Source organism: Canis lupus, chromosome 9, assembly GCF_011100685.1.
Source record: "Canis lupus familiaris isolate Mischka breed German Shepherd chromosome 9, alternate assembly UU_Cfam_GSD_1.0, whole genome shotgun sequence".
NCBI lineage: Eukaryota > Metazoa > Chordata > Mammalia > Carnivora > Canidae > Canis > Canis lupus.
Genome location: NC_049230.1, coordinates 16773499 through 16797325, shown reverse-complemented (window position 1 = coordinate 16797325; position 23827 = coordinate 16773499). Strand labels below are relative to the sequence as shown.

The 23827-nt window shown below is 55.4% G+C and overlaps 2 protein-coding genes and 1 long non-coding RNA gene across 6 annotated transcripts in view; 2 read left to right on the top strand and 1 right to left on the bottom strand.

Moving 5' to 3' along the window:
• NSF (N-ethylmaleimide sensitive factor, vesicle fusing ATPase) overlaps positions 1-1691 on the top strand; it is a 145571-nt gene extending 143880 nt beyond the window's left edge. The window contains exon 21 of the mRNA XM_038546995.1: positions 116-1691. Within this exon, the coding sequence (XP_038402923.1) occupies positions 116-161 (46 nt within the window). The 3' untranslated portion in view covers positions 162-1691. The remainder of the gene's footprint in view (positions 1-115) is intronic.
• A 362-nt stretch (positions 1692-2053) lies between these two features.
• The window catches only part of WNT3 (Wnt family member 3), a 51520-nt gene continuing 29746 nt past the window's right edge, over positions 2054-23827 (bottom strand). Inside the window, exons 2-5 of one of the 3 annotated variants that reach the window (XM_038546998.1) lie at positions 15498-15739; positions 11964-12229; positions 10811-11298; positions 2054-2335 (exon numbers count right to left, since the gene is read on the bottom strand). In XM_038546998.1, coding sequence (XP_038402926.1) covers positions 10819-11298; positions 11964-12229; positions 15498-15739 — 988 coding nt within the window. In that variant the 3' untranslated portion in view covers positions 2054-2335; positions 10811-10818. Of the gene's footprint in view, positions 2336-4951; positions 6897-10810; positions 11299-11963; positions 12230-15497; positions 15740-23827 lie in introns of those variants that run through there. The other 2 variants (XM_038546997.1, XM_038546996.1) reach the window with 2 other exon arrangements.
• LOC102153147 lies at positions 18981-22217 on the top strand. 2 transcript variants are annotated; one of them, XR_005364325.1, is made up of 4 exons: positions 18981-19129; positions 19540-19705; positions 20044-20186; positions 20557-22217. It is a non-coding gene; the product is annotated as an uncharacterized LOC102153147 (long non-coding RNA). The 2 variants fall into 2 exon arrangements; XR_005364326.1 differs by having other exon boundaries at positions 19835-20186.

Here is a 23827-nt window from a genome sequence, read left to right as displayed (position 1 = left end):
TAGCAAATGCATAGTAAATGTAGAAAAACCATTAAGAAGCTTTTAGTGATTTTGTGATAAATGTTTTTTTGTTGACCCTCATTTGTTTTCTTGTTTTGGATATTTCTTTTTTCAGTAGCCCCCTGGACTTTGAAAATGGACTCTTTGCACACACACAGTGACCAAGGGAAGTGACCAAGGTGAAGATGGCCTGGGATCTTCACTCAGCTTACTCAAGATCCTGGACAAAGTGAAATGTTCCTTACCTTCAACATGTGCTCATTCTGCATGATTAGTGCAATAAAACTCCCTTCCTTGTGCTTACTCAGATATTCTGCTGTTTTGTGGAAGGTACAAATTTGCTCTAGAATGCTATGCTTACCTCTCTGTGCAATCTAATTCCTTCTTTCTCAGTCTTTAAGTGTGGGAGATATGCTGCACTAGTGAACACTACACATTTTAAGCTCCCTACCACCATCACCACCCAAAAACTACCAATAAATTGTAATGATATTGCAAGACAATATTCGGCCTGTTAGAAGTAAGACTTTCTAGATATAAATGGAACAGTGACTAGAGGTATGGATTCGTCTTACAACTCGCCTGTGTGAACACTAAATGTGCTTGGGTATTTTGTTAAAGGTTCTCCCAAAAAACTGGTTGTTATCTTTGCCTGAAGAAACAGGACTCTGAATTTCCAAGACCCTGTTCTCATTTTCAGAGAGGTTTCCAAGTTGCAGTCAGGAGGTCTTTCTTAATAGGAAGTCTGATCATTACTGTGTTGGCTGTTGCTTATGATTTGGGAAAGACCTATATGGAGAAAGCATACACCCCTAAACAGAAAGAAGTCATTAAGTAAAGTCATTTATAAACCTAACAGCACTTAGTGTCTAATTCTAAATGGGAAATAACTTTATAATAAAAGCTTATTATTAGTTTCACCATTTTCCTTCTTCCTCAGCTTAATGACTTAGAATTTATTCTTCCTTTATTTCAAACCCTCTGTGCTATCTAGCACCAAAATAAAACACTATTCTCCAGAAGAAACAGCTTTTTGACCCTCACCCTGAGTCTTTTAAAATCCATTCCAGTACATTTAACACACTTCCTTTCCCCTCTACACCTTTCTTCCAAAGGGAAGGAGAACCAGTGATGTTTGTTTTCTATCTGAGTCAGGAAGAACGAATCAGGTCATCATATCTGTGATGAGACTTACGGAGCACACCACTCTCTCCTGACTCCAGCTTCAGGTGCAGGGACAAGCAGTCAGCAACCACCTGATGGTGCTTCACGTCATTCGTGAGGTTTGTGGCCACAGTGGCACTTGGGTGTAGCTCTGTCATTTGTCCTATATGGTAGACGGCAGATTACCTCCAGATCCTGCCATCTGTATATTTTTGGTTGACTTCCATGTCATCTCTACTTCGTTTTGGGCTTTCATCCCTAGCTTATTTTGTGGCTTTTTAAAAAGTTGATTTTTTTGTATTGTGTAATTCTGTGATCCCTGATGGCCAGTACCCCGGGTCCCCTGACCTGCCATGCAACTTGCCTCTTTTCTCCTCCCAGAAAGCAACACACACTGTATTAACTTATGGCTCTCATTAAATGAGGTTCATGTCTTTGTGTTTTGTCCAAAACTATATTGGAAAATATAAATATATTGTTTCATGCAAATGAAGGAATGCAATAAAGAGTATCTACACTTGAAAATATTCTGTGGACCAGTGTTTTTTACAAAACAACACACATAACTGATAGGAATGTGTGAAGAAGACAGGGCTCAGAAAAGCCTCTCTTTGTTTTAACTAGCCTGAGGAGATGGAGGATTTTTATTTAAGAATCTGGTTTTCATTATATAGTAAGTATAATCCTTTGAAAAGAAAAATACATCAATAACGTATTTTCAAGAGTTAATGCACAATAAGAACCTTCATGACTTATTTTCCTTATTTCCACCTTATTAAACTGAAGCCTACCAAAGCCATAAATGGGTTAGTAATAATCCAGAAAGGAAAATTGTTTCTCGGTTAGAATTATTCCTTTGAAATGTACAAACCAAAGGATTCAGACACTCTCAGTGGCATTTCTTCACATGTTTTATTTTGGAATCCTTTTTGCATTTTTCTGAGCTGTCAGATCTTAGCCTAAAAGCTCGATCCTTAGAGTTGGATCAGGTTAGGACGAAAGGCAGCTCAGAGAATCAGCAAGACTCAGTGTGAAGAGGTCAGCTCCCCAGGAATTGTCCACATCTCCTAGGGGGACCCCGAAGCCTTGGGAAGCTGGAGTCTTGAAGCTATTCCAGTGCTCTTCAAAGCCGTGCTGTACAGAGAGCGAGAGAGCGTATGACATCACAGGCCTAGTGACAAAGCAAAGGAGACTCCAGCCAGCTGCTGCCTTAGATTTCTTCATATATAGATGCACTATGAACAGTCTAGTTTTTGTCAGAAGCCGTAATTAAAACCTCAAAAAAGGAAATTATCTCATCCTTTCTGTATTTGTACGTCCTCACTGAAATACCTTTAAAAATACATAACAGAGGGGTGCCTGGGTGGCTCAGTCAGTTGAGTGTCTGCCTTTGGCTCGGGGTCATGATCACAGGGTCCTGGGATTGAGGTCCACGTCAGGCTCCCGGCTTAGCAGGAAGCCTGGTTCTCCCTCTCCTTCTCCCCCTGCTCCTGCTCTCTCTTTCTCTCTCTAACAAATAGAATCTTTATTTATATATATATGACAAAAACTATAATGGTGGCTAAAATCTGAGACGGTTGCTTTAAAGCTGTCTTTTCATGTGCTAAAAATTACAGTGAACAGCCTCTTTTTTAAGTTTTAGCAAGTTATGGAGTAGATTCGTGTGTAATAATCAAATCCTGGTAAATAGACTTGAAGCACTGAGTCAGCGATAAACAACCAAGCCAGCCAAGCACAGAAGGTAAAAGCAAGATTTCCTGTTCCTCACCTGGCCGCTTGATTCATAAGCCTCTTCAAAGAAGACACTGGGAAGGTGTGGATGAAAGTTCAAAAAAGCATGTACATTTCAGAAGTTATTGCAAAATGATCTAAAGTTTCTTCTCCATTGGCAAGCAGTGCTGAGACTGAGCCCTGGAGCCGAGCCCACAGAGGGCGTGTGCTGTGCAGACACCAGGGCATTATGATGCTCTACAGAGTGCCTGTGATGGGCAAGAATCCTAAACCACGAAGACAGGATATGCAAGGAGGACTCATATTTGAAATTTCCCCAGCATACAGTCTCCACACAACTGACTTTGTCACACTCTCTTGGGAGTATAAGATTAATGGTAGGGTAATTCTCTGCTTCCTCGAGAGTTCTCTGTCAAGCTAAGTGTGTAGCTACCATCATTTTGCTGCATTTTGCAACACACACAATCCAAGTGTGTGTTGATCAGCCACAGCTAATGTGTCCATCCATACACCCAAGGCCGGCATGGAGGACCACTAGATCACTGGATCCGTCACTAGATCCACCTAGAATCATTTCCCCGTCATCTCTTCCCCTACTTTTCTCTGCCTTTCCTTTGCCTTTATTTATTTGTACCTCCTTCCCCAGCCTTGAACTCATGCACTCTCTTCCCTGCTTTTTTTCATAAAATACTGCTTTGAAAGAGATTTTCCCATTATATTGTCTCTTTTCTTTCTTTTGGATTTTTTTTTTAGCTTCCTCTTGTTTTTAGATGTTTATTAGTATTTTATACTTTGGGAGAAACTGAATGTTCAAGCACTGCAATAAACTGTTCTCTTTAATCATAGAATATAATTAATCATAGGATTACAAATGGCCTTGCTAAGTATGAATAGGGACCATTTAAATGTTTGGCAATCTTATAGGTTGAAAAAAAAAAAAGTACCCAGGATGCTAGGGTAGATGAGTATTAGTTTTATGTCAAAGTGAAGTACAAGATGAGCAGGGCTATAGATAGGGAGATTTCTGTCTACGTTCCTCATATAATTCCTTGCACAGCCGGTACCACCATTTTTGTGTTTTAACCTTTCCAGGGATGAAATAAAAACACATGAAAGGCACAGTAAAGTTCATGAACTTCTAGTAGCCATTCCTAATCTAAGGTTGGAGGTCTGAATGGAGCCCAAGACAGCCCATCGCCAGCGCACAAGGCAGACAGCTTTATTTATTTATTTTTTTCTATGCAGTGAGAGAAGATTTGCTTCTAATAAAGGGAAATCAGGAGAAAGAAAAAGCATTTTAGCTGTGCTACATAAACTAAAGGTGACATTATATGGGTAGATCTGAAGACCAAAGGATTGTGTATCATCATAAAGCCGAGTTATTGCCCCTCATTGTTGAGAGGGCATTGCTTGTGAGCTTCGGGTGAGTCCTTTTGAAGCAGCGGTCCAAGGAGAGGATGCCCTTCCCAGAGCGTGCCACTGCTGAGTCTTTTCTGCCCAACCTCCAATTTCAAAGGACACCTGTCCCAGGCCACCCAGAGACCAGGGCATACCATTTCTTCTTCCTGACCAACCTATCCCTTCTACAGCTTAGCTAGCAGGGGATGGATGAGCCACTTCCAGTCGGCTTTCATTTTCAATAGAGCAAATCCTATTTTCCCAATAAATGGAGTTGAAAACATGGGTGAGGAAAGGATTAACCAACCCCATGGTCTGTTGGCCTTGAGCCACATCTTTGAGTGTCTGTGACATTCATGTGTGCAGTGGAAGTGCTAGAGTCTAGGAAAAGGAGCTACTGCCCCAACCACTCACTCCCAGCACTGGGAATTGTTAGATACTGATTTAGAACAAAGTAAGCCTGTAAGAAAGCCCTACAGGAGATGAGGCCCACTGTCCATGACGTCAGAGATGATCCTGCTCGGAGAACAGAGGGGGAACGGCTTTACTTTGGGCCACTAACGTAAGGGTGTGAGTTGAGGCCTCCACATCCAGATTTGGATATTCTTGACCTCCTGAGCATTAACCTGGAAACTCCACACATTGTACAATGTATCCATTTTAAGTTTGTTTACCTTCTCTTTAATGACTTAACAGAAAAAAACTGCATGATGAAATATATTTTCTCCAAATATATATATATTTATATAATATATAATCTTAGTTAACTCAAAGGTATATACATTGTATAATAAATAATATTTATAAAAAGAGACTTTTTGAATATAAAATCAAAAAGATCAACAACTTCTACAACTTTTTACAAAACTTTGGATACAGCAGGTCGGTAGGAAATTTCTGTTGGATACTATTACCTGACTACGGCGAGAATAATTACAATGTGCTCAGTGTACTATTATTAAATAATTACTTGTCAGCTACTTGAATACGCCCCAGAAACATGACTTTATCACTTTTAATATAGAATACATAGATATGAAAAGACGGTTCTGAAAATTTGTATCCATTCTGCTGAAATAATTCTCACATAAAGCAAGCATTATCCGGTTGACATGATTTAAAACTCTTTAGTCTAAGGTGAGATGGGGAGGGGCATTTCCGACTCCCGGAGAGGGGATGGGATGTGTATCTTTAGCAGGGCTCGCTGCCAGCAGGTTCAAGAGGGCAGGCATGGCTTCTAGATGGTCTTGCCAGGCCTGCCGGAGCAAGCAGCAAGGTCACTTGACCTGGTACCGTAGGTCAGTGTTAGGCAGACCAGAGAGAGGAGGGGCAAAAGGAAGGAACAACTTTGTTCTAGTCTCTACCACGGCTGCCTCTCTTCTTCCTGGCTCTCCCTAAGACAGAGCTGTTGCGTCGATCCGTCCTGTCACACCCGCTGGCCTCCATGCAGGACGCCCGCGGGGACCAGCGTGCAGCCAGGGGAGCTCAGCCGCAGGAGGCTCTACCTGAGGGAGCAAGTGACAGCTTGCTCGGCATCTCCCCAACGCCTCCTCCTGATCCTTGGGGACTGCGTGCACGGGCGCTCCGTCTGCACACGGTGGGGCCGGAAGGTGCGTGTTCAACACTCTGCATGTCCCTCACCCGCACAGTCCAGAGGAGGAGGAGGAGGCCGGAAGACGTGTCTCTATGGGAGCGGAAAGAAGGAATCACGTTTGGCCTCCCGCTCTACACGTCACCAGATCGGAGCTGCAGGGGGAGGCCGCCACCCCTCGGCGGCCCCAGGTCGGGCCTCTCCCGGGGGACTGGCCTGGCAGCCGCTGGCCCTGGAGCTGTTTCCGTGGACGGCCTGCGCCGAGCGGCCCGGCCGGACCGACCCTGGCCCCCGAGACCCCGCGGCTTTCCCCAGGAAGCCAACGGAGCTGCCGGAGGCTCGCCGCCCGCCCGCAACGTAACCTATTTACATGGGGTCCGACTCTTAAAAATCAAAACAAAAAGAACAAAACAAAACAAAACACAAGCCCTGCACCGCGTTCCTGGCAGACCCCCGGACTGGCTACGGACGGGCGCCCGGGTGCGTGGCGGGAGCCTCGGTGCGGAGCACGCGGGACTGGGAGGGCCGCGGCCGCCGCTCGACGGGCCCGGGCCCACGGGCGCTCACGTCACGGCCCGGCTCCTGCCCGCGCGGGGCGGTGTGGAGGAGACGGCAGCAGGAGCGCGGGGGACGGCAGCCGGGCTCCCGCCTGCGCGAAGTCCCATCGCGGCCGCTGGCGTGTCCCTGGCGGCGGTGGCCCGGCCTGTTGTGTCGGAGGAGAATTTTTTTTTCCATTTTTATTTCTTTAACATGTGCAAAGATAAGCCTGGGGTCTGTTCCTATCAGACCCTGGAGAACTAAAAAGAAAGCCCCTTCTTCGAGAACCACACACCATCCAGAGCGGGGCGAGAAAGGAGAGAGGGCGGGGAGGCCTCCGCGGGCGGGCGGTCCAGGCGCTGACCGGGCGGGGTCAGCCACAGTCCGTGCGGGTGCGGGCCGTCGTGCTGAGGGGCGGCCGAGCCGGCTCCGGCGCATCTGCCCAGCCGCTCGCTTCACCCGTTCCCAGTGCCCCCTGCAAAGCCAAGGGCAAGAATGAGAGCCGGGGCTGCTTTCTCGGGGAGGCCCCCCCCCCCGGGACGCCGAGACCCAGGCCAGGCCGCGTCCCTGGGGTGACGGAGCGCGCTGGCTGCCCCGTACCCCCTCCTCCGCTCGGGCTCTGATCCCGGGGAACAGGAGGGCTCTAGCAGCCAGGACTCGGATCCCAAGCCCCCCGGCAGCAGGAGTGGGGGCGGCGGCGGGCAGGCGACCCTGAGGACCCCGCCGGCCAGGCCCGCTCCCAGCTCCAGTGGACCCTGCGCCGGGCGTTTCTGTCACACCAGTGCTTGATAGTGAGTCCACACCGGAGCCCAGCTATGTAATTAACTGTGCCCCGCTCCTGCCTTCTCTCTATCTCAAATAAAGAGAAACCTTTAAAAAAAATAATTTAAAAAAATAAACATAGCCTTCATAAACAAATAAAATCTTTTTTAAAAAGTATTTTTAGGGATCCCTGGGTGGCGCAGCGGTTTGGCGCCTGCCTTTGGCCCAGGGCGCGATCCTGGAGACCCAGGATCGAATCCCACGTCGGGCTCCCGGTGCATGGAGCCTGCTTTAAAAAAAAGAAAAAAAAAAAAAAAAAGTATTTTTAAAAAGGGCGCCTGGATGCCTCAGTCGGTTAAGCATCTGCCTTCAGCTCAGGTCATGGACCCAGGATCCTGGGATTGGGCCCCGGGGGGGGGGGGGGGGGGGGGGTTCCCTGCTCGGCGGGAAGTCTGTTTCTCCCTCTGCCCATCCCCAGTGCTTCTGTTCTCTCTCTCATGCTCACTTTCTCTGTCTCTCTCAAAGAAATAAAATCTTTTTTTTAAAGTAATTAATGATGAATAATTCCTTCTCAGGCAGCACCAATGTGTACCTCTCACTGCTTTGTGTATTCACATCTCACAAAGGATTCGAGGCCCAAAGCGCTTTCATGGGCTTTCCCAATCATCCTTCCACTCCTCGGGGGCTGGCCGGGCCAGTGGAAGACCATTTTACAGGGGCAGAAACTGAGGCTCAGCAAGATTAAAGGGACATGGCCAAGGTTTTGCAGCAAGTTAGTGACAGATCCAGCACATGAGGCCCGCCAGGCTCCCAGTCCTGTCGAGAGAGAGCCCTTTCCAGTTCACTGTGCTCGTAACATCTCAGTAACAAGGAATGAACCTGGTACTTGCAAAGTATGACATCAGTCATTAGCTTGAGACACTGGACAGGAGCTACAGGCAATGGAAGAGATGATGTCCCTACCAGGGAAGGACCGAGAATCTCTGGCCTTCCCGTGGAACAAAGCCATTATGACTGGGGCTCCCCACCGAGTGTGTGAAGGGCACTCGTTCCTATCAGCCTGTCTCGAAAGTTCCCATCTTGCCTGCAGTGTCAGTGTGGCTGGAAGGAGGAGAGAGGTAACCAGGTCTCAGCCAATCTTGGGCCTGGGCCTTGACACCAGGCAGCGTGCCTGGAAAAAATCGCTCTTGGAGGTCAACCCTGCTAGGCCTGGGAATCTCTGCTGCCTCCTTGGACCACGTGCCAGGCCCAGCACGTGGTCCTCTGGCGCACACAACGCCCCCAGTTCACGAATGAGGGAACCAAGGTGCAGAGAAGCTCCACAGCTTGCCCCGACTCACTCAACAAGTTATAAATTTGTTAAAAGGGCACCACATTGGAAGAGAATCCTCCAGCTATCCCAGAGCAAGAGCTCCAGTGACCAGAAAGGAGGGGCCTCCGGGGAGCCCCCCTCTCCCCGGTCTGTCTGGATATGGCATTTTGATACCATGTCTGTGTGGCACTTTCTGTACGATTGGAGAAAATACCATTCTACTTCAGAAATGGGAGAAGAGATGGCCGAAGATGTGTTAATTCATCTTAGAATCAGTACTAATTACAGGGGTGACGGGGAGGGGACTTTTCTGGACACTGAGGGTCAAACCAGCACCTCCTTCCCTGCTTGGCAGATGGCTTATCTTGGCTACCGACCTGGAGAGGGAAGATGCTGGAACAAGCTGCCGGGTCTGACTCAGTGACCCTAGAGCCACCTAGAGCCACCAATAGGGCCTGGGCTACTGCTGCTGTAGCCTCTGCAGGACCCACATGTGAAGCTTTCTGGAGGCAGAGACCCGAGCTCTGTGTCCTCACCCTAGTAACAGGTAAGCCAGACAAATGTCCAGTGCACAGTCCCTCTAGAGTGACCAGAGCTATGTCCTACTTGGGGACACCATGTTGCCTCTGGCCACAGTGGGCATGCTAACAACGAGCCGGTGAGCTCTTTCATACTCGCTGACCTTTCAGTTGTTGTGAGGAGCAGGAAATAAACCTTGCCCAAGTTTTATTGGGCAAGTGAGATGGTGTCATCATCCCACTGAACAATGACACCCTCATGTCACATCTCTCTGATGGCATTTATCACTCTATTAGTTTTAGATTCAGAGAGGCATTCACCTCTGGTAACTCACTTGAGCCTCATAAAACTTCTGTTAGGCTCTTACCATCCCTGTACGGATGAGGAAACTGGACTTGGGGCTTCCACGGCTGGTATGTGGTGGAGCTGTGTCCTCTCTCCAGCGGCCACACTGTGCCCATTCAGACACCAAGAAAGTGGTACCTCCTGCTGCCTCTCTGGACCCCGTCCCCGCCAGGTCACAACTTGGGCTACACCGAGGGGCCTCCCAGATGAACTCACTCAGAGCTCTCCCCACGATGTGGGTTCCTCCGCACCTCAGAGAGGCCCGACCCCTCCCCCAGCCCCACACAGTGTAGTCAGGTGCCACCAGCCCTGAGATGGCCCCTGTGGAACTGCATCACCCAGTGGGGTGCTCTCCCCTGCACTGTCCCGGGGCAGCAGTGGGGGATGATCCAGGCAGGTAGGTTCTCTGCAATGAACCAAGCACCATCCCCACAGCCCCTCTGGGGAGGATGATAGATAAGGAGGCAGATCTATAAAAACCCTCTCATCAGGGTCTCATCTGGCTGGCAAGTGGTGGCAGCTTGGACCAGGGCTCATGCTCTATAGACTAGTCTCCTTCTCAGGGTAGAGAAAAGGGAGAGAGGGCATAGCAGCCTCAGACCTTCCACCTCCAAGACTCTAGGACCACCCTATGTCAGTCCTCCCCTATGCTGGGGACCTAGGGATCCAAGGGCCAGGCCCCATGTCTCCCACGCAGGCCACCTCTGGGAAGCTTGGGAACATAATCCACCTGCCTTTGATCCCTTGATTACTCACCGACAGCACTCTGAACTTGAATCCCTCCTCCTCCCCATCCCCTTCCATAAACTCGGTAAGAGTGGCCCCTGCTCCACCCAAGCTTCAGATCTGTCAGGATATGGGCTTATACACCGCTTCCCCCACCCACCTCCTTGAGGTCAGGAGGATTTATGCTTGTGCAAAAAGTGGCATGAAAGTTCAAGGTGGGTGCAAAAGGGGTCTGCCCCTGGGGTAAAAAGAAGATCTCTGGCCAACTATTTCAACAATTTTAACCCCTCGGGTTACAGTAAGAAAACTGAGGCCCATGGAAGTGAAAGAACGGGAAATTAGGGACTTTGTGGAACAGGGCAAAGTCGGGACCAGAAGTCAGGTGTCCCTACTCTGCCTCCACAGATGCTCAGTAGTGACAGCCAGTGGCCACGCAAAAATTTGGCCTGGCTCACCGTGTACTAACTTGTACATGTGAATCAATTGCTTGCAGTCTCGTGTACACACACACTTAGCTGGGATCTGTGCTTTGTGTAAGCCACCAAAAGCGGCACAGGGACCATCCCCACTGGAGCTGAGGAAATCCTGGCTTCCTATCTTGGCCAGGGAAACCTGAGTGTCTTGGACAGCTCAGAAACAGAAGTGGGGTGGTCAAGAAGAGGTGGGCAAACCCAGTTCCCTGTCCTGAGGCCCCCCAGCCCTCCCACCCCAACGCGCCACCCTACCTGGCTCCCTACTTGCAGGTGTGCACGTCGTAGATGCGGATGCACTCCTGGCAGCTCACGTAGCAGCACCAGTGGAAGATGCAGTGGCATTTCTCCTTCCGCTTCTCCGTCCTCGTGTTGTGGCCACGGCCACAGCACAGCAGGTCGCAGCCATCGATGCCGTGAGAGGTGACATTGCAAGTCCGGTCCCTGGTGCCAAAGGAGCCCGTCTCGGGATTGGGCTCGCAGAAGTTGGGGGAGTTCTCATAGTAGACCAGGTCTCTCTCGGTGGGCGGCTTGAACAGCGCATACTTGGCGCGGAGGGTCTCCACCCAGCCACGGGATTCACGGTGCTTCTCCACCACCATCTCCGAGGCACTGTCGTACTTGTCCTTGAGGAAGTCGCCGATAGCGCGGAAGTCGGGTTGGGCCCACCAGCAGGTCTTGACCTCGCAGCTGCCCGACAGCCCGTGGCACTTGCATTTAAGGTGCATGTGGTCCAGGATGGTCTGGGGAAGAGGAGTAGCGGGTGGCCCCTGGCTCGACCCCCCCGGGAGCACCACCTAGGCCCTCCCTCTCTGCCCCTGCCCACCCGATTCCTGGAGCCTTCTCTATTCCTAGCGGGTGTTAGAAGAGAATGGATTGGGGGCGAAGGTACGGACCTAAAGGATGATGGCCGTGGTTTCCTGCCTCCTCACAGCCCCAAGCATTGGCAGAAATCGCAGCCATTTCTCAAAGCTATAGGTATTAGGGACTGTGATCCTAGTTTAACAGATGGAGAAACTGAGGCTGGGAGCTTAAGTGACTCGCCCTACGTCAAACAAGCAGAGGAAGCGGTGGAGGCTGAGTTCAAAGCCAGGCCCAGCGGTGTCCGGAGCCCTGCCCAGGCAGCCCAAGAGCACCGATCGGCCGGCGGGTACCTGCGCCAGAGCTGACGCACCCCTGGGCAGGCGCAGACGGGGAACAGCCCAGGGAGAAAGGGGAACGGAAGGGGTGATTGTGGGGTGTGGGTGGGGGCCAAGCACAGGCCAGGGGAAGGAGGAGAGCAGGGGTCCGGGCAGCACGAGGGCCACCAGAAGGGCAGGGCGGGGCGAGGCCAGCCGGGAGGGCCAGGGCCAGGGTCCGAAGGGTAGGTGGAGGGGGGTGGTGTCCGGCGAGGGCGGTCGCGGCTCACCGTGCGGCCCGCCTCGTTGTTGTGCTTGTTCATGGCCGAGCGTGCGTCCGGCCTGTTCTCGCGCGCATCCGCGAACTCCCGGGACACGAGCACCCCGAAGTCGGCGTCCTCGCTGCAGCCGCCCCACTTCCAGCCCTCGCCGGGCGGCCCCTTGTGATGCGAGTCGCAGCCGCAGATGGTGGAGGTGCCCTCGGCGCAGGAGCGCGTGACGGCGAAGGCCACGCCGGCAGAGGCGATGGCGTGCACGAAGGCCGACTCGCGGGTGGCTGCGGGGAGGGCATTGCTCAGGCGGGGCGTGGGGGCGCAGCCGCCCTGCCTCGACCTCCCCAGCCGCGAGGAAAGAGGGAGGAACCGAGGCGCCCTTCTGACCCCCTTGGGCTGGCCCAGCCTCTGAGGTATCCCCCGCTTTACAGATGAGCAGACTGAGGCCCGGGCAGCCAACGGATTAACCCAGGGCCTCAACGCCTGGTCCAGCACAGAGCTGACCCTGGTAAAAGCAGCCACAGAAAGTACAGCTCTGGCAGGTTGCTGAAGGGATGGGGCCTCCTGCCCTCCATCTGCCCCAACCCTCCCACTCCCGAGAGCCCGAGGCCTGCGGGGGTGAGGCCACCCCCCCCCCCCCCAGAGGCGCTTGGGCAGACCCTTCCTTTCCTGAGAGCCGCAGTTACTCTCTGTAACGGCCGTAACTTCCCTCTGCCGCTGAAGCTCCCGAGCCTCCCCCTGCCACCACCGGGAGGACAGAGCACAGGACAGGATCCCAGGGCTTCAGGGCTGTCCCCCGACCTCAGGATACTGATGGCCACCTTGGAGCGCTCAGTATGCGCCAGAGTCTGCCCTTCATGGGCTTTATCCCATTTAGTCCTCCGCCAAGGCTGCAGAATGTCTTAGTATAGGCCCATTTTACAGATGCAGACATTGAGGATCAGAGGGCCAAGGCCTGGGAGACCTGCCGTCCAACCCTCTCCCTCCCTCCCGAGCAGGAGGTGACCTAGAGGGTCGCGGCCCGGCTGCGCACACCGGGGACAGCGCCCGGTAGCCGCGGGGCCACCTCGGAGGGGCCGCCCGGCCCGCCTCCACCGACGGCCCCGCCGGCGCACGAGCCCGCGAAGCCGGGCGGACTGAGGCCGCGGTGGGGGCGGGGGCAAGGCCCGAGGCCCGGCCGCCCCCCCCCGCCCCCCGCCGCTGTCCTCGCCCCCGGTGCGGCTCCCGCCCTCCGCGGGGCGCCCGGGGCGAGCGGGGGGCGGCGGCGCCGGGAGCCCGCGCCTCGCTTCCGGCCGGGCCCGCGGCCTCTCGCGGCGGCGGCGGCGGCGGCGGCGGCGGCGGCGCCCGGACCCCGGGCCGCGCTCGGTTCCCAGCCCCGGGGCGGCGGGGGCGGCGGGGGCGGCGGGGGCGGGGCGGGGATTAGCCTGGGAGCGGCGCTGACAGCCCCGCTGTGCCGGTCCCCGTCCGGCGGGGCCCGCTGGGCCGCTCAATCCGCCTTTGTTCGCGCGGTGTCACACCGCATTACCCGCATAATGCGGCCGCCGGGCCCGGGCCGCCGGGCCGGCCGCCACCGCGTAGCAACGGGCGGCTCCCGCGGCCGGGCCGCGCCCCCGGCCCCGGCGCCCGCCCGCGAAATCCCCATTGAAGCGGCGCCCCCCGCCCCCGCCCCGCCCCGCCCCGCGCCGCGCCGAATGGCCAGAGGGCGTGTGAATGGCGCGGCGGCCGCAGCGGGCGCGGGGCCGGGCCGCGCGGTGGGGGGCGGCGCTCGGGCCCCTTTCAAGCCGCCTAAGCCCTCGGGGCCGCCCGCGCCCGCCCGCGCCCGCCCGCGCCCCGCCGTCGCGGCCCGTCGCCTTCCGGCCGCCGACCCCCGCCCCGCGGCTGCCGCGCGAGCCCCCCGCGGGCCGCGGCCCCGCCTCCGCCCCGCCTCCGCCTCGGGGCCGGCCGGGCGCGGGGAGCGGGTCCCCCCCGGCTCTCCACGCGGGGCCTGGGCGCACCCGCGGGCCGGCGTGGAGCCTTCTTCCCGGGCCTTGCTCCGCCTCGTCCGGTTCTGGAGTCTCCGACCTATTCCCCCCCCCGCCCCCACGAGTGCCCTCTTGCAAGTTAGAGAGGAAGGCAGGTACGAGACCTACAGTGTGACCGACAGCGTTTAGCACAGACGTGGATGGGCGTAAGCCCAGAGGCCCGACTTTCCATCGCCAGATGTCCCAAGAGGGCAGCAGCAACCAGAAGGCGAGTCTTGCTTTCGGGGAGCGCGTCTAGACGCCAGGCTGTTTGATTAAGAGCTACCTGGCCCGAGGTGGGGGGCCCCGGAAGGCGGTGAGACGGACACACCAGGCAAGATCGGGTTTGAAATGCAAACCGCCGCCACTTGGCCCCAATTAGAGGCCAAACCTTTTATGTAAACAAGGAATAATTAGCTTTGGTAATAGAAGCGTAAACAGAATCATCATCCATTGATTCGCTAATTGCTCCCCTGTCCCTTGACAATGGCCCGTAGGTCAGACGGACCCAGCACAGCTGAGGCCCAGGTGAAGGGCTCCCCACCCCCCCCCCCCCCATCCCCCCCCCCCCGGCGTGCTAAAATGTAGAGGGTCAGTGCTCCTCATCCTCCACCCCACCTCCAAATCCACCTGGCTCTCAGATCCCTGTTCCTTCTGGCTATAAATATAGTTCTTGTAAAAGAAGGGAGGGCCAGGCTCCCGAGTTTGGGTGGCAAAGCCTTGGTGGTGGTCCGGAGGGTTCAAGTTGCTGCAGAAAAGGAACGGCAGCTCCAGGGGGCCAGCTGGGGGTCATTAAATTCCAGGACACTGCCATTCCTCAGAGTTGCCCATCTTCAGCCCAGAACTCACCACCCCAAAGTCTCCCTTCGCCCTCATCCCTCTCCCCTAGTCTTGCTTGAAGTCAAGTTGTGTGAATGCCAATCATTTCAGGCACCAGGTGATTCGCCTCCCAGGTTGCAGGAGGGTGAGGAAGGTACCCCGAGGCCAGCACACCCTCTAGCCCTCCACTGCATATCCAGAGTGCAGGGGCAGGGGGACCAGCAGAATCTTCTCACAGAAATGCTTGGGGGCAACGCAGTGCCACAAGCACCGGGCAGTTTCCTCAGCTCCAGAATTTTCTATATGGGAGGGACCCAGAGGTGGTGATGCTCCCCACCTCACCCAAAAGCTGGATTTGCATGGCGCTCAACACACTGTTGGGAAGATGTCACAAATGTCCACATCAAAGCCTCCCTACCTCACTGTGAGGGGGTGAGGACAGAAGCCACGGCCCCCTGTCCTGCCCTAGGATCTCAGGACACAGAGCATCCCAAGGCTGCTTGCCCTACAGCAGCACCTGGGAAGGTGTGGCTGCCATGGTGACAGTCTGGGTCAGTCCAGAGGGGGCCAACCCACTTTAGAGGCACCTGCAGGTCCTGACCAGCTTCATGGCCATCCCCTGGGGACCCCTGAGCCCAAAGCTGAGGCACCCTGACGTGGAAGAGTCACCATGACCTGCTGCCCTCCCCTATCTGGTCCCTCCCCCACCTGCTACCCGGCCCAGAGACAGTACCTTTGTCCAGGACAGGACCGAAGATGGCCAGGCTGTCATCTATGGTGGTGCAGTTCCAGCGGCGGCCCCGGAACTGGTGCTGGCACTCCTGGATGCCCAACTTCACTCCCTCAGCCACGCTGGGCATGATTTCAATGTAATTCCGGCAGAAGCGCAGCTGCTTGGGGACCAGGCCTGGGATGGAGCCGCAGAGCAGGGGCTGTGAGCCCAGGGATGTGTACTGCTGGCCCAGGGCCAGGGACCTGCAGGCAGACAGAGGGCGGTGGCACTGCCAGCACAAAGCACATGGCCCATCACTGGCCCTTGTTCTTCCCAGGGAGCCCTGGGGGGTAGGTGGAGCCACGGAGGGCCCGCAGGCCAGCCCCAACCCAGAGCCTTGAGTGACCTGGTCCCTGAATGTGCTGCCCTGACCGCACGAGTACACTGGCCCCTTGAAGGGCAGGGCTCAGGTCCAGGCAAAGTCGCCCCTGATGTGGGCATATCTGATGTGAGTGTGGGGACCCTCAGAAACCTCCCTCAGGGGCACTCAGGGGGCAACGCAATATCGCATGAAAAGAATCCTGGATTGAAAAGAATAAAAATAAATTAAAAAAAAAAATGAAGAATCCTGGATTGGAGAGATGGAAATGGGAGGCCCAGGTTAAGTCCTAGGCTCTGGGCCAGTTGCCCCGACAGGCACTGAAGCGGTTGGGCTGGACAATCTGCTAGGGAGTCTAAGTTTCTGGGGCCACATGGAGGCTCTGGCGACCCATGGGAGATAACCCAAACCTAAAGCAAGGTAGGTGCCAGGAGCTGGCTTGACCCCAGTCCCATCTCAGATGAAGCAGAGAAGCTGAGAAGCCTCCGTTCCTCAGCAGGGAACTTGTACATGCATGTGTGCCTAAGGTTTGCATGCACGCATGGACCCACGCACGCTGCCCGTGGCAGTGCCCCTGAGCCTCCTCCCCAGGATGCTGCCTGCCCAGCTCAAAGCCCCTCGGTGTCTCCCCAGGGAATTGATGGCTTCTACTAGGTCCTCTGTGCTTTGTCCACAGGGGGCCTCCATAACCATCTTGACAGCTTCCTAGAAGTTTCTAGAGTGCCATCTTTCCCCTCACCAGAAACTGGAGCTTGCCTGCCTTCCTTCCTTCCTTCCTTCCTTCCTTCCTTCCTTCCTTCCTTCCTTCCTTCCTTCCTTCCTTCCTTTCTCTCTTTCTCTCTCTCTTTCTTTCTTTCTTTCTTTCTTTCTTTCTTTCTTTCTTTCTTTCTTTCTTTTTCTTTCAGATTTCATTTATTTATTCATGAGAGGCACAGAGAGGGAGAGGCAGAGACATAGGCGGAGGGAGAAGCAGCCCGATGTGGGACTCGATCTCGGGACTCCAGGATCACACCCTGGGTGGAAGGCAGGCGCTAAACCGCTGATTGGCTTTGTTTCAAGACAAGTTTAGCTCAGTGTCCAGAGGGGGAGGATCTCAGATCATGCTCTCCCAGCCAACACTTACGACCCCAATCAAGTCACCTTACCCTTCTAACCCTCATTTCTCAATGCATAGCCTGTCAACCTCAGCTTTTATAAAGAGCCAACAGAAGGAAAGATCTTGTGGGGAGGCGGCGGAGGAGGAACAAGAGTTTAAAATACTAGAGAGCCAACGTGCGGCTCTTCCACTCTCTCCCCCAGCACAGGAACAGCAGGAATGACATTTTGTGTGAGAAACTGATCCGTGGGTCTCAGTGGACTTGAAGGCCAGTTGCAATCAACCCTGTGAATCAGGAGCAGTGTGAGCAAGAAGAAGGCTTGCACTGGGGCCCATCTCCTCCCCCTTTACATCCAGCACTGACCCAAGGCTCTAGTCTGACAGTGACCTCGGTCGAGTCCCCCACCCAAAGCGATGACAGAAGCCTTGGGAAGAGGGACCTCAGATCAGGAAACGTAGGCACACAGGGCTGAATTAAACATTTGCCATTTATCAGCTCTTATTATGCGCCGGGTGCTTTACATGTAGCATTTCCCATCACTTCTCCAAGGCAGAGAATATTACTACCCGTCCCCCCCAAGACGAGGAAGCCCAACTTTGGGAAGTAAGACAGCTTGCTCAAGGCTTTTTGATGCCAGGTCTGGGGCAGAGCACAGCACACTCGCCGGGCTGAGCCTTTTTCTTGGGTTTGCTTCATTGAATCCTGTGACAACTGTATGACACAGAAGGGGGCGTTACAGCAGCCCTGTTTTTGGGTGGCGTAGTCTTGCGTCCTGAGTAACCAGCCCAGCGCACAGAGCTGCTAAGAATTTGCTCGTTGGACCCCAGGCCATCGGACTCCAGAGCCGAGGAGTGTGCCACTTGCCGTCTGGGCAATGCCTGCTTGGGGCCTGAGCTGGGGGGGCGGCGGTGGCTGCAGGCCTGGCCCATCTGTGCCCTGAGCCTCACCACGGATCCCATGCCTGAGTGGGAGAGAGCAGGTCCACCCAGAGCCCACTGATGGGCGCATGGCACACAGCCCCTGATGGGGCCCTGCAGCCTGTTCTCTCCTGCCCCCACCCTGTTTACAGTTATAAACAGGGTATCCTGATAAGAATGATATTCAAACGTCTATCACTGATTACATGCTGGGCCTCTTCTAAGCGCTCCTGTCCCTTACCCTATGTAATCCTCGAAGCAAGTCCTTGTCATCACATTATTATCCCATTTCCTAGATGAGGAAACTGAGACCAGGAAGCTAAGTATCCTACCCCAGTCTGCAGGACTGCAACGAGTCAGTGTTGAGCCTCCCTCCCTGTTCAGGCTGCCTCCCCACCTGCTCTTAACCGGCTGCCCCAGCAGCTCTGCAATCCCTGGAGCGGGAACTGAGCCCAGGGTTCGGGCTGGATGGTCAGCACAGCGCCATCCTGAGAGCGCAGCTGGGGAGCGGGGCTCCCCTGGGAAGAAGTGCAGGCCTTTCCCACTCCCTCCTCTGGCATTTAGGAGCCTATGAGGAGGACAGTCAGAGAGGGGGGCTGAGACCCGATAGGGGACTCTGCTACCTGCATGGCCCCTCCTTGGTTTGGTCCTGAATGTGGTGGTGGCTCCTGGCCCCCTCCCCGTGCCCTGGCCTGGCTCCTGCCTGGCCCAGAGCAGCAGGGGAAGACCTGGTACCCACTTCCCAGCCTCAGTGTTCCTCCCCTTTGGCCAGGCCAGTCTCCCCAGTGTCCCTACCACAGGCATCTCTGTCCTTGCATGTGTCGGGAGGTGTGGACCTCCCTTGTGGTGGCCACGCTTGCCATCAGCGTGGCCTCCTGCCCCCTCTACACACTCTAATGTGGGCCGGTCTGTCCCTCAATCACTTCTGGCACCAGGGGCTGTATCCCATGTCACCCCCCATTATTGATCTGCCCACCAGCCAAGGCCCCTAGTGCCCCAAGGCTCCAGCCTCTCTTCACCCAGAGTTGAAAGTGGGGCCCCAGGGGACCTCCAGGACCCTTCCTCTACCCCTTCCCCTCCATCACTTTCCTTCCTCCTCCTTCCTAGCTCTCCCCTCACCCCTCGGTGGGCCTGGGCGCCCTCAAGCGAAGCTGAGCCCTGGGCCAGAATCAGAGCCTATGGGAGGAGCCCTGAGAGAGCGTGGAGCCCACAGGGAGAGGCGGCTTGCCCCCGGCTGCACAGCCCGAACCCCGGAGTCAGGTGGGGCTGCTGGCCACCGTGGAGAGGGAGGCCGAGGGGTGGGGACCCCCCCACTGCCTCTTTGTTTCCACTCGGTGAGGCCACTTCTGTCCCAGCACTCCAAAGGGGTGCCCACTCCCTGGTCTCATCAGCCCCCTGCAGGTGGGCCTCCCCACCCAGCAGAAGCCCAAAGCCCCGGGCACTGGCTGGCTGCCAAGGCCAGAGTTGCTCCCCAAACCTCCCCCAGCAGGGAGATGCCTCGTTCTTTGCCCCTTCTCTGAAGGACACTGAGACCCTGAGTCTGTAGTCTCCTCCGACCCACGCAGATTCCCTCTCGCCCCCCACGGCCACGTGCAAGGCCAGCCGTCAGAGCGACAGCCGTTCCTCTCGCACACCCGGCCTGGCACCTCACGGATGCTTCCTCACAACAGCTCCAGGAGGTGGGCCCTGCCGCCCCCATTTTACAGAGGGGAAGACTGAGGCAGAGAGCAACCAGGCACACAGGGAAGTGGCCGAGCCGCAATTCAGCCCTGGGTTTGTCTGACTCCGAGTATGATGCCGCTCACCCTCTGAAGACAGCTCCAGACCTCAGAGTTGGTGAGTTCCTTCCTCTCCTGCCATCCCCAGGCTTCCCCCTGATGCCCGGGCCAGCCACCGTGTGCCCCACGGCCAGGCTGCCCGGTGCAAACCCGGCTCTGCTCTTTCCTAACTACTGATCTCTAACAGTGCACACAACCTGTCCCTGCCTCAGTTTCCTCACCTGTAAAATAGACGTAATAAGAGGAAGAAATGATATCAAGAGCTGGGCACATGGGAAGCCTTTCATAAGCTTCAGTCGTTGTGGTTACCATGTGTTGAAGGGTTGTCCCCAGCACTTTGTCCCCTGCCCTGTCAGCAACCTTCTGCCTCCTGCCCTGTCATTCCTGACTTGATAGAACACTTGAGAATTTCCAGAGCCCCTTCCCATCCATCACTGGGAAGGACGCCTTGGAGCAGAGCAAGGTCGGCCCCTTCCCCAGCAGCTCAGTCCTAACTGGGGTGGCTGGACAGACATCTGTGACCTGGCTGAGTGTTAAAGGTAAGCCAAAAGGAGACATTTCCAGAATGTTCCATTCGAGGGTTTCAGCTCAGACCTGGACATTCTGCTGGTCATGAACAAGGCCCTCTGGGAATGGGGGCGTCGGGCTGGCAATGGGGCTAAAGAGGCCTCTGCCATGGGATTGATTTCGGTAGGAGAGCTGCTCTCCCCCAAACATGGCCTGGCACCCCTGGCCTTGCACTCCTCCCCACACGGGACTCAGGTCTGAAACCCCACCACCACAGATGCATCAGTTTAGCTCACAGCTCCTTGTCTCCATTATGAAGTCCACGTTCCCCTGGCCAGGGTGGGCTGGGGGACGTCATACAGTGAGCCTCATTCGCCTTAATTCTTCCCGCCGGAATGCAAGTGGCTCTGGGGGCTCTGCCCAGACGCCGCCGTCTCCCCATCCCTGCTGTCCCCATGGCCGCGCCAGCTGAGCCCCCTCCGCCTGGAGCACCTGTCTGCTCACCACCAGCTCCTGACAAGCAGCTTACCCATCCTTCAGGACGTGACTCGTGGGCCCCCTCCTTTCTAAAGACTTTCATGGGCCCCCAGACAGTCCTGCCTCTGTGTCTTTCCTGTACCCTATTCAAACCTTCTTATCGCAAAGTGCGGGGCTCTTGTGTTTCCAGTTCGGTCTGGCTGTGGGAGTCTGAGCTCCCCAAGGAGAGAGGTTGTGTCTCTTCTGTTTCTCCAACGCCTCACCCCGTACCATGTACACTTGTGCACACACATGCACATACACACACACACGTGGGCACACTTGGTCTACAGAAAGGCACGCAATAGGTTCTCGCTAATTCTCAAGGGAAGGAATGAAGGAACCACTCCTTCCCCAAAAGGCCAGTCTGATGGCCCCTGTCTTGCAGCTCCTTAGCCTCACTCCCCAGGAATCCAGGCATCCGGAGGTTTCGCCTCCACACAGGACAAGACTCCTCGGTTCCGCAGAGGAAGTCCCTATGGTTAGGACCTCAGACGACAGCCAGGCTCCCAGGGGAGGTGGGGACCCGCCTGGCACCGGCAGCTGGTGAGGGGGAGGGCGGAGGACACTGCCAGGCCTTCCCAGCCGGGCACGGGCTATTTATACCCAGCTCCTGGCCTGACCCTGCCCTAGGCCCTGCCACCCTCCCCTGAGGACAGCTCATCCTCCGCCCCAACCACCCACCGCCCAGCTGGGCTGAGGATAGACACAGGCAGCCGGGCAGATGGGCAGCAGGTGCCAGCGAGCAACAGGCTGCTCGTGGAGCCCGCGACGCTGACCTCTCAGTGAAAGTCCCTCTCCAAGCAGGCTGGACTTCAATAAGTACACTGCCCTGTGGGACTCCGGCTGCTCCCCGGTTCTCCACACCCCCGCCCCCCGACACCACCTCTGTCTCCAGAGGGCTGAACGTGGGCTATGCGGTGAGCCAGGGCAGAGAGAAAACTTCTAGCCACAGACCGCGGTCTGCCTGGACGCCAGCCTGACTTACACAGCTATCACACGGTGAGACACAAGTGTCCTGTGCCGGGTATCCGTCCGGTGACGCTGGCACTGTTGACACACAGGTCCTGCCATCGCCCAGCAGCGGCCTGCCTGGCTTCGGGCTGCCAGGGCTGCATGCTGCACCGTCCCTACCCTGCCTTCCTTAACGATCTCTCAGGGTTGGAGCGCTGCACCCCAACCAGTGGCCTCCCTTGTACCCAGACTTGTTTCTGTTCTTTACCTTGGGCCTCCCTACTCCCTAGCGTAATAGGGTTTTAGAGATGGAGGGGCCTCGGGAGGCCTCTAGTTCAGGGTGTTTTGTATTTGTTAGCTATTTTTTTTCCAGATGGAATCATACACAACCTCCCCCCAGCCCTCTAGACATAAAACATATAAAAAGAGGGGACCGTTCCTCTTTTAAAGCTAAATGTACGGGGCGATTTGGGTGACTCAGTCGGTTGAGCATCTGCCTTGGGCTCAGGTCATGATCAGGGTCCTGGGATCGAGCCCCGCATCGGGCTCCCTGCTCAGTGGGGAGCCTGCTTCTATTCTTCCCTCTGCCTGCTGCTCCCCCCTGCTTGTGCTCTCTCTTTCTCTGTCAAATAAATAAATAAAATCTCTTTTAAAAATGTAAAATTTAAAAATAAAGCTAAACGTACAATTACCAGTTGATGGAGAAATTCCACTCCTAGCTATGGGCCCAAGAGAATCGAAAGCAGGAATGCAAATGGACACGTGCATGTCAGTTTGACGGCAGCGCTCTTCACAGCAGCCAACAGGTGGGCACCCCAAGCGTCCATCAGAGGGACAGACAACGAAATGTGGCATAGCCCTACAGCGGAATATTACTCAGCTGCAGAAAGGAATGAAGTTCCTTGCTCTGACACGGATGAACCTTGACGACATCATGCTGAGTGAAAAAAACCAGTCCATAAAAGGACAAATATTGTATGATTCCACCTACGCGAGGCACCTAGAATAGGCCAATTCCTATGACAGGAATAGACGCTACCAGAGGCTGGGCACTAGGAGGGCAGTTACTGCTTCGTGAGTACAGCTTCTGCCCCCACTGACGGCCCCTCCTCGGGATGAACCCTGACGACCACACCTCTAATCTGAGCCTTTCCTCCTCTAGTTGGGAAGAGCGACTGAGGCCCAGAGAGGGTCCCAAGTCACACTGTCACATACGGGCAGGCCCGGGGGAGACGGGCAGGGACACAGCCCAGGGAGAGTCTCCCCTTCCCCTTCTTCCAGTCTCGGGTGAGCTCCATGGCCAAACCTCCCCCAGCTGTGCCTTTCTTGGAGTCGGAAAGGTCCTCACCTTCCCCCAGGGAATAGGAAGGACAAAAGCACCTGCCATGGGTGCTGAGAGGGGCAAAGGAGACAGAAAGGGGAAGGAGTCGGAAACCACTTCCTCTGTGGTCTTCTGTCTCTCTCCTCCAGAGTGACCACCATGTTTCTGGAAGCCGCACAATAAGCCAGTGCTTGGTGCTCCACCTGCTGGCTCCTGGGCAGTACTGGGCAGTACTGGGCAGGTGCCCTCCCTGTTCCCCGGCCCAATGGGGCCCCACCCTGGCCTGGGACAAGACGAAAACTTCCAGAAGGAGAAGGCAAGGCTTGGAAATGGACAGGAAGAGCCATGTGTTGATTTGGAAACACAAGGCTATTACCTTTCCATTGAAGTCAAGAGGTCCTTTGGGGCTGGCTGATGGCATGAAGGGAACCTGACAAGTTCAGCAGCACATCCTGAGTGGGGCAGGCCAGAGGCAGGGCCCGGTGGGCCCTGATGCACCTAATTCCTGGGACACCAGGAGCTATGACCCAAAATGGCACCTGCCCCTGACATGGGAGGCCCGGGTTAGGACACTCACCCCCCGTCCCTCGGCAGGGAACTTGTGATAAAGGCAGACAGACCTAACTCATGATTCCCAAGCTGCAGCTCTTCTTGCCCCACCACTGATCCTCTCTGGAGCAGGTGTGGGCCCCATGGATGTGGAGCACTAACTCAACCCCGCACCCATCTCAGTGCAGGCCAAGGCTAGGGAGTCGCTTCTGAGTCCAAGGGGGCTCCTGTTCCCGTGATCTACGGGGCAAGCCTAGAGACACCTCAACGGATGTCTTTCATCAAAGAAGTGGGGAGATAGCTCTGGACCTATAAGAACTTCTGAACCCAGGA